Source organism: Carassius auratus, chromosome 50, assembly GCF_003368295.1.
Source record: "Carassius auratus strain Wakin chromosome 50, ASM336829v1, whole genome shotgun sequence".
Lineage (NCBI taxonomy): Eukaryota > Metazoa > Chordata > Actinopteri > Cypriniformes > Cyprinidae > Carassius > Carassius auratus.
Genome location: NC_039292.1, coordinates 6084871 through 6095221, shown reverse-complemented (window position 1 = coordinate 6095221; position 10351 = coordinate 6084871). Strand labels below are relative to the sequence as shown.

The 10351-nt window shown below is 37.1% G+C and overlaps 1 protein-coding gene across 2 annotated transcripts; it reads left to right on the top strand.

The window, feature by feature from the left end:
* The first annotated feature begins 84 nt into the window (after window positions 1-84).
* LOC113066780 (carbonic anhydrase 5B, mitochondrial-like) lies at window positions 85-8078 on the top strand. 2 transcript variants are annotated; one of them, XM_026238801.1, is made up of 7 exons: window positions 85-636; window positions 2731-2928; window positions 3217-3335; window positions 4806-4901; window positions 4995-5057; window positions 5235-5393; window positions 5514-8078. In XM_026238801.1, exons 1-7 carry the CDS (start codon window positions 495-497, stop codon window positions 5664-5666), a joined length of 930 nt encoding a protein of 309 aa, XP_026094586.1. In that variant the 5' UTR covers window positions 85-494; the 3' UTR covers window positions 5667-8078. The 2 variants fall into 2 exon arrangements, with proteins under 2 accessions (XP_026094586.1, XP_026094587.1); XM_026238802.1 differs by lacking the exon at window positions 85-636 and adding an exon at window positions 1490-2487.
* Window positions 8079-10351: the final 2273 nt, after the last annotated feature.

Below are 10351 nucleotides of genomic sequence, written 5' to 3'. Positions count from 1 at the left end.
AATGTAAATAAATTCCTTCTTGAATGTGACGTCATAGTTGTCTCCGCGTGCCCTCCACTGCACGCCCCTCAGTGGATGAAGCTGATTGGATGGAGGCTGGACACCCGACAGACAGCAAACTGGTTGTGTATCCTCCATTTTATCCCCTTTTACTGGGTAATTTAAACCTGTCGGTCCACATTCGTGTTATTTTCGTCCTGCTTTCTTTACTATAAACAAAGCTGTTTGAGTTTCGTAAGATCCAGACAGCAGGACACATCTAGATCTCAAGTCAGATTTTGGTGTGTGTTGTTAAGCAGCCCTTTTTGTGCCTTCATCCTCGAATCAGTAGGGCACGAGAACAAGTAAGGTGTTGTTGGGACAAGTTCGGAATCGGCACGAGAGCACACGCGAAAGGACAATATTTCACATGCCGTGGCGTGACGCCTACGATTAATCAAGCTTTGAGTTTAATCCGAGCCCAATATAATTCATTTTTAGTGTAAACGGAAATCATGGTGACCCTTGCAGCGATCGTAGCGCCTCTCGGTCGGCAGATCCACAGACATTTGGTGAAACATGTCAGAAGCCAGCGCTGGATACCTGCTCGGGCATGTAACTTGTCTGTTTGCTCCAGCAAATTAGCTCTCAGTCAAGGTTAGTACATTTTTGCTAAACTTTTTATTGTTGTTATTATTTTGATTTGCGTCATGGTAGAAATCCCACCACCTTGTTGTATTTTTTGTTCGACTTTTTGTGCACTGTTTTTACCACTAGGGTTTAAAACAGATGTTGTAATGTCCTTTATAACTTAGTTTATGGTTATGCAGTCACAATGTGTATGTTTATTGTCAGCCAAAACGACTTCAAGAAGGACTTCCGGGTTTTGAGTGAAATGGAATGTTTACATGAAACACGGCAGGAAATTATCAATGCATTGATTGTTTCAGTGCAGCTGCAGTAGTTTATCGTGTTTTGGTGGCAAATTAACCTTATTGTCATCATTGCAGATGTATGGTAACCCCATCCGTTTACTTATGTTTTACATGATTCAAATGTCACTGTTTTTCCACAAGCTCCGCCCATAAGAGATATGGGGCATGCAGAACACTTCACTGAAAACAGCCCTGAAGATGCAACGTGAGTCACATGAGAAGGAATAGGTTTCATTTAAAGTTTTTATTTTTCTCCCTAAGAGCTTTTTAAAATAAATAAACTGAGTTTTATCACTTTTTAGTAGGAGTATGTTATTCATTTATTTGTTATTAGCTACTGATAAGCAAATAAAAAAACTTTAAACAGGGTAAGAAATAGTGCTCTTTTTCATGAATTTTCCATACATTTTCAGGAAATGCTTGAGTAAATGTTCAGTTCCAATCATATATATATATATATATATATATATATATATATATATATATATATATATAATTTATTTTTTTTTATTTTATTTTTTTATGTAGTTTTTGCAAGAATGAGTTGAGAATGAGGAAAAACAAGGTTGTAAACTTAGGCTTAACTGAGGTGTCACTCAGTGGGAGTAATTATTTATAATATATCATACATATAACAATAGTTATTTGTACTATTTTCTGTACGATTAGTAGCACCTTCTAGCAGTCATTTGCATTGTATAGACCTTATCTTATCTAAACCAGATTGGTTTATCAACAATCAAAGCCACTCTTTTCCGGTTATAATGGTTTACATATTTAAAGCCACATACAAGTAAAGACCAGTTGAAGTTAAATAAGTAAAGGTTACACACAATTAGCCTAGTTGTTTAATGGGGTCTGTCAGCTATGGTTTTGGGAAAGAAAATAAGAGAGTTAACAATCCCAATCAAGTTTATTACAAAAGTTCATTTTAATTTAGATTTAATCAAAGACTAAGCTTAAATGACTTTGTCTTTTGATACTTTATAATATAGTTGTAGCTAAAACCCATGCTGTGTTTGCTTTCCATAAAATGGGTCGGCACGGTTGTAATCCGTCTTTGCTGGACCACTTAAATGACTGAGGAATTATAGTAAAGGCCATTTTAATCTCATGAAAGGCAGTTGGTCAAATTCTCCGGCTGCTTTAAATCCTCTCCTTTTATAGAATCTGGAGCATGTGACCACAATCTAAGCAGTTATTGTGTAAGCTTCTCGTTGTATGAAGGAGGTTTTAGATGTTTGCTCAAGGATCGCCTAAAATATTCCCAAGGGGATGTCTATTCATAAAGGTGGCATAAAACTCCGCTGACTGTCTTCCTGTTGAACTCTACAGTCAGTTTTTCCCTGACATTCCTCCACATGTGAGTTTTTTTTTTTTTTTTGAATCATCAACTCGCAGAAGGAAGCATATTTTCTTCTCGACTTTCACTTCTCTAACAAGTTCCAGAAGAACAGATCGTCTGCTTTTTGTCCTGCGTTGGGTTTCTTTTCGCTGCTTTTGGATTTTAAGCATTTAATTTCAGAACAAATGTGTAACGCAACGCACGAGGCTGCACTTTGTGCCATAAAATGTAGGTGTTCTATCTCTCTGTTTGTCTAGTATGTATTCTATATGTTTTAATAAGGCATGTTTGTGTCTTGATGTTTTTAGTAATAACTGGCATACAGTTTCTAAAATGTGTTTCTTTTTAGGCTGTTTAGGATTTTGTCTACGTAGACAGCATTTCGAAGCACCACGCTTGCATTTGCACATTTTCGATGACCAAAATGCTGCCTAGATCACTAGTTGTCCTGACCAGTCCTTCTCTTCCCAGTGCATCCGATGTGGCAGGAGCCGCTCGCCGTTCCCGGAGGAGATCGGCAGTCACCAGTTGACATTGTGGTGCGTGAAAGCATCTTTGATCCGCAGCTCAGACCCCTGAAGGTTCAGTATGACCCGAGAACCTGCCAGCAGATCTGGAATAATGGCTACTCTTTTCTGGTCGAGTATGACGACACCACTGACAAATCCAGTAAGCTATCTTTATTGTCAGAACTACTATGTTGACTTGGAATTGGTAATTACTGTCTTTTAATAAAATATAAAAATGACACAAACTGAATGGAAAGCTTGATCCCATATTAATTTATTCAGATTTTACAATAGTAAAACAATTTCCAGTGTGTTAATTCTGTTAACAAGAACACAGAGAAACATGTTGTTTTAATTGTATTATTGTCTAACAGTTGTGGCTGAAAAGAACAAATGAATGGTTCTGTGGTGTGAGGAAAAACTGTGAACTGAAATGAACCTCTTTTAGCTCTGAAAGGAGGACCACTGGAGGATCAGTTCAGACTATGCCAGTTTCATTTTCACTGGGGGGAGAACAACACCTGGGGCTCGGAACACTCCATAGACCGCCGCCTTTACCCTGCTGAGGTACCTTTATGTACGATTTTATTCTATATTTAACAATGAAAAACACAATCACTCCATTACTTTGTCATCTTTTTGAGCTGTCTGTTATTTTTTTATTATAAGGAAGTATTTCTCTCTTGCGACACAGACAGAGCTTCTCTGAAATAGAGGGTGGAGACTTTACCGTTGGGAATGCATCGCTATTTCTCTTGTGGGATAGTCACATCAATGAATAGCTTGTTTGCACATGACATCACTTCAATGTGTTGCTGTGTTGTGAAATGAAGATGGAGGGCAGGAAGTGATTTTCTACACAGGAACCACTATCACAAACTCAAAAATGCACATGTTTTGCATCATTTCTGATTGCTCAAACCGAGAAACCACAAGGAGCTTTTATCATGTACCAAAAGTTGTTGTTCATAAGACAGTTCTGTCTAATACAGATTAGAAGTCGATGTAATAATCAGATAGAACTGTTAAATAAAGGAATTAAAAGGTATGAAAAGAAATATGTTAACGATTGCTTTTATATTATTAGTAATAGAAAGGCAAACAGAATAATACTTTCTCAGTTTGTTGAGGTTTTTACAGACCCAAAGAATCATCTCCTGAGCCACTGCACAAAGGAACACAATGTAACCAACACAAAAAAATCAGTGCAGATAGTTTTAAAGTTCAAATAGTTTTCAGTCAGTATGTGACTCACTCATTAGGTTTTGTAAAAATGAGCAAGTCTGCATTTGTTAGGAGACCGACAAGCCCTCTCTTCACTGATGATGTCCTGGGCTGTGTTTACACTAGTGCGTTTTCATTTAAAAATGCAATGCTTAGACTGAATCATCATTTCAATTCACTTTCTCCATTCACTTGCTGCGGCCCAATGTGCCCACTTATACTACGCCCTTAAAGTATGTACTTTTTTAGGTGAAGAAAAAGTACACTTATTAAGTGTGTAGTAGAAGAGTAGGCAAGCTTTGGGACATACTATAACGTCATACAGTTGCGTATTTAACGGACTGCTCTGTCGCATAGTTACACGAACCCACCCTGTCACTGTAAAATGAAAGTTTTAGACCCAAAGTCTAAAGCGGCATTAAGATATCTTTAATACTACAGGCGTGCAAACTTTGGAGAGAAAAAAAAAATATTTGAGCCAAGAATTGTTTTTTACTGTGTGTGTGTGTGTGTAACAGCTCAGGTTTCGGTCCTGTAAATGTATCCTCTATTGCATAAAGTGCTTTTATTCCCATCTCCTTGGTTGAATCTTATCGTACCAGAATTAATGGAGTTCTGTCCATTTTCTGCGGATGTTGGTTAAAGCCATTGCGGCACGACAAAAACACAAAACCCAACTTTGTTCAACTGCAGGATTGTGTAACAGGATGAACTACTGTTGTAACCTGAACCAAATGAAAGGCATTATGGGAAATGTGCCCGTTAATTTCATTCACAATGGCATGGGTGTGTATCTGCTCTGTTTCCTCACAGCTCCATCTTGTTCACTGGAACTCTGACAAGTACAGTCTGTTTGAGGAGTCTGTTATTGAGGAGAATGGACTAGCTGTGATCGCAGTCTTTCTGAAGGTACTGATGTAATTATTATCAAACATCTTTAAGCTTAGTAGACTTTAAAACAAATAACATTTTAATTTTAACATTACATTTGCTTTTACATAGGTTGGAAAGAGACACGAGGGTCTGCAGAAACTGGTGGATGCCTTGCCTGCAGTCAGGCACAAGGTAAGATATTAAACATGTTTTGTACACATTGAGCTTTGACAGTTTTGCGCGTTATAAACTGAGACTAAGAACTAAGAGTATTAAGCTTTGGAAACAGTGGGATCCGGGATAAACTTGTTGCATACATTTTGTTTAACAATTGCACAGTGTGTAATATCCTCATCCTTTTCCACCCAGGACAGCGTGGTAGAGTTCACCAAGTTCGATCCTGCTTGTCTCCTCCCAGAAAATATCAATGACTATTGGACATACGCAGGCTCTCTGACCACTCCTCCTCTTACTGAGGCGGTGACATGGATCGTGATGAAACAGCACATTGAAGTCAGTCATGATCAGGTAGGAGGCTGATCTGTTTGGGGAATGTAAGACAGGAAATTACAGGGTATTTGCTCTCATTCTAAATAACTTTATTTTCTTAACATATTCTCTATCATTCTTTTTTTTATCTTTTTTCAGTTAGCTGTGTTTCGAAGCTTGCTGTTCACATCGGCGGAGGAACAGTTGCAGAGAAGTATGGTCAACAACTTCCGTGTCCAGCAGGCTTTGAAAGGACGGACTGTCCGCTCTTCTTTTACCCCCTTCCTCCAAGATGCTCCCCCAGTGATGTAGCAACAAAACTCAGTGACCTAATTCACATCTTAACCTCCAAAACACGCACAACCTCATCAGTCACTTTTTATTACGGAGAGCTGATATCCAATAAGGACTTGGACTGGATTTTGTCAAATGTTTTCACCATTTCCAAACAGGCATTTTGGGATAGATTGGAGATATTCTGTTGAAAGAGATTAACAAAGATATAGTTTAGTTATTAAAGGGCCTGTTTACCCTCTGACAAAAGGTTCATGCAATTCATCGTCATTTCGCTGTGTTTGTAAAGTACTGAAATCAATGCTAGAATTCAGGTACTTCTAATTTCAGTAGAAAACACATTTTCTCTCAATATAGTGGCAAAGGGTATGACAAACTGCTTATTCTTGTGGATAACTGACAGAATGCTAATAGGGGCGTTTGGTGGGTGGGTGGGTTTGAGTGGTATTCGGTAGTTTTAGTTTAGTGGAACACTTACCTTGTTTGCTGCGAGGGAATTTATTGTATGCATGAAACTGCACAATGCCTTTCATTTTTGATTGGTTTTTAAATGTTAAAATTTCACATTATTTCAGTACAGAGACCATTTTAAGGCTACATTTCAATATTGCAGTATAAATAAGACTAGAAATATAGTCTTCATGAAAGGTTCCCTAGATATTTAGAGATGTGAAAGGAAGATTAGATTAATACGCACAAATGTTTAGTGAAGAAGATGCATTACTGTACTTGCTGTGTACATCAGATTGGTATAGAATAAGTCATCATCCCTAGTGCCTTTTCATTGTCTTTTCAATCTGATCAACTACAATCAAGTGGTGGCCATAATTGCCTTCTGGCAAAATGTGTGCCTCCAGTACAAATCTCTCACAGTCTTTCTCGTTCTCATCCATTAAGCTTGTGATTGCAAACGTTCATCTGTGGATATTTAAAGTGTATTTAGTGTTGGTGACTTAAAAAAAAAAAAAAAAAAGAGAAACTTGTTTAGTCTCTATGTCTTGTAAAATGTATTTGGGAGCACCTGGATGTTTCTTTCCATTCTATGTCATAAAATACATTGTTTCTCAACTAGAGGCGTATATGAGACTAGATGCATTGTAGAAATGAGACCTTTTCTAAGACCAATTGATTGTTATAGTTCAATCTTGGTGCATTCCTTTTTCCTTTAAACATGATGTAAATGGCAATAAGAATATAACCGTTAAAATGGGACACTAAGATTGTTTGTAACAACCAGGACCTCTGGTATGCATCTGCAAATGAATTGTGCATTTACATCATGGCGAGGTTTTTGCATTGATGGTAATATTTACAAGAACATCAATGTTCAATTAATGGTCCGAGTAAGTGCGGAAACATCCAGAGGTTCAACATCCGGCTTTATAACTGCCAAGAGGCGCTGGTCTCTTTGTGATGGCTGAATAACAATGTTCTTGTATAAACTGTCCCTGAAGTGCCCTCTCATTTGAATGGGCCACCTTGGTTTTCTCTCTGTTGGGTTCGTGGTTGAAATTCAGAGTGATACTAACTAGACTGAAAAGCTGGATTTGCACTGTACAAACAATAGGTTACAGGGAGACCAGGATCCATTCCCTACACCAGCCCAAGTCTTCAGCTACTGTCAGTGTAGTGAACATTCCTCCACATCTGGAACAACGTTTTCTCATTGAAGCAAAGTTCAGTAGTGTGTGAAAACACCTTTAATTGTTTGAATTTGAATTATGTAGTGCATGAATTATAGTTTGAGGTTTTGTGACATTCTAACTTTTTTGCTGTAATGGGTTGGCATGAGGGACATGGATTTGTATTTTTCCCCCCTCCACACACTTTTGGTATGATTTGGCTCTATTTTGTACTTTTTAAGTAGGTTAAGGCCTTCTACTTTTAAGGGAAAACAATAATCAGTTTAACAAGACTGCATTTGTTTTATAGGCAGTCCCATCCTTCACTTATCATTTTCAGTCATTTTCATAACGGTCTCTTATGCTGCCTAATATAATATATATTTTATGATGCAAATGTATGCAAACCTTTCATATAATTTTTTTGTTGTGTGTAAATTTTGTATGTTCTTCATTTGTTTCGTGGGATATTGTAGGAAACCATTTTTGGTTGATTTAGTTTTGTTTTACTTTGGGGTGGACACAAGCATGTGCCCTTGGGATTTCAGCATTAAGAGGGTGGTGCCAGAGGTTTATGGAGGCCCCATCCCAGCAAGTGTTGTTTCACCAGGTGCTGGTTAGGTCCGGATCAGCTGCAATAAAAAAAGAATGCATGTTTTGGCGGACTTAGCAAAGGGGGAGCCTATAGATCCAGGGGTGAACATCAACAACTGCACAATGTAACTACTCATTCATGCTGTCTGACATATGTATTAACATTTTAATGTGTAAAAAACTTAAATAAAATCTTTGATGGGTTACTGTGAAATTACTCTTTTACTGTATATTTATTGAAGTTAAATGTAACAGTTTTAAGTGCAGAATTGCATTGTGAAGTTAAAGTTTAAAAAATACTTATTTTACATTATTGCAAACATTAACAGTTTAGGGTTGTTGCACCGTTATATTGTCAAAGATGTTTTGAGTACTAATTTTTGATAACGATGGCTATCTATTGCTCGTCTCTTTAGAGTAAATAAGATTCCAGGCAATAAACCTGAAACAGTGAGCCCAAATTCCACATCAGTAGGCCCTAGACGCACCTTAAAATACAAGCAATGGAGAACAAGGCCAGGGTGTGGGTGTTTGGAAAGGCTGGGGAACCTGGATTGAGTTTTGTCTCCAACTTGGTTTAAAAAGATTCCGTTCCATGTTTGTTATTCTTGGCTGCATGAGTTATAAAAATGGGATGAGAAGCTGGGTTTTTGCGTATCCTGAACACACCATGGTTTCCCATCATTGTGTGAGAGCATTTGGGAACATGCTCTTTGAGCTCAACAGGAAAAACAAGCTAGGTGAGCTGATTAAAGTGCAGCAGATCAAGACGTCTTTGAAAAACCCTGGAGATGGTTGCAGTTGTGAATGATCAATACAAAGTCATGCAACTGAGGAGTATCTCGAGAGATGGTGGACGCTGTTGTCTTCTGAGCTCTCTTTTAGCTGCATCTGACTGAGGATAAGGCATCACTTATTGAATAGAAGTCAGATGTAAGCTGCTAATATCAGACTCCTTCCCCTACTATGGTTTTGTTCGTCAGTGTTTTTTCAGGTTGTTTTTAGATAACGGAAATTCCATTAAATCCTATTTGCTTTCTATAAACAGTAACCTATAGCTTAAAGATGTTCCTCAGAACTCCAATCCAGCTGCTTTCCTCTTTAGATCAAATAATTTTGTATTGGTTTAATTGAAAATAAAAGTACATTAAATCTTGTTAGACAAAGTTTAATTTACATAGGAAAGCTGATTGTTACCTACTTTTAATGATGACCAGCCTTTGTGGTGCAAGTGAACTGAGACACCCACAGCCCTCTCTCCTGTTGAGAAAGAAAACTGAACTCTTAAATATTAAGGGCAAAACACAGCAGCAACAACATGACTTATGAAATAAAAACACACCTGCTGTCTCATTATCTTTAAGCTGAGCAAACATATATTTGCAAAGCAATGCAAGTGGCAGCGACAATTTTTTTATTTTTGTAAAACATACCTTGATAATAACATTTAAATGAAACACAACCCTAGATCATGGAGTTTGTAAGTTAGTATAACACACTTCCCCCCTGCAGATGATACTCTCCAGGTCTTCAGAGATTGATACCTTGTAGGCATATGACATGTAAGTCTTCCTCTTTGAAACACAAAAGGTTTTGAATGAAATTTAAGTTGTTGGTTTGTTTAATCTGAGAACCAATATCTTTAAAGCCCACAGGGAATGTGACATTTGTGATGTTTCAAGGGCCTTTACCTGAAAACAGGAAATTAGCAGGGATGACTTTGTTATTTTTAATATGTTTCTTCAGACATTTTGATCAAAGGAATTTGAGTCTAAAGAATTTTCAAGAGCTGAAACGACAAGTTATGGTAATTCACGTCTAGCCAAGGATTATAGTCTGAATATTTAAAACAGAAAATGTAAGACTAATTAGAAAAACTCGTCATCTAGAGGGGTTTCCAAACCATGGTGGAACTGCAGGGGGTTTGTAAGATGGTGCTAAAAAAAAAGCTAATGTCAAATTAAATGAAAAATGTGTATTAAAAATGTGGAAAATTAAATCAAATAAAATATTCCTGTACTTTAGCAAATAATGTAAAATAAAAAACACTATTAAACAAAAAATAATAGATAAACTTATTTAATCCTTTTAGAATATTTTAGTTATGCTTGCTTTCTATAGCAATCAAAGTATAGTTTTTCATACTTTTTAAAATAATTTTATCAACAGAAATAATTTACCATATTGATTCCATGTATGTAGCCCTACACTGTAAAAATCTGTGCAATTTACAGTAAAAATGGCTGCTGTCATTGCCAGAACTTTATCCGAAAAATGGAGGCAGCCTTTTAGCTTTTACGAATGAAACAGTTAATATACACTAACCTTAAGGATTATTAGGAACACATACTGTGTTTGACCCCCTTTCGCCTTCAGAACTGCCTTAATTCTACGTGGCATTGATGCTGAAAGCATTCTTTAGAAATGTTGGCTCATATTGATAGGATAGCATCTTGCAGTTGATGGAGATTTGTGGGATGTACATCC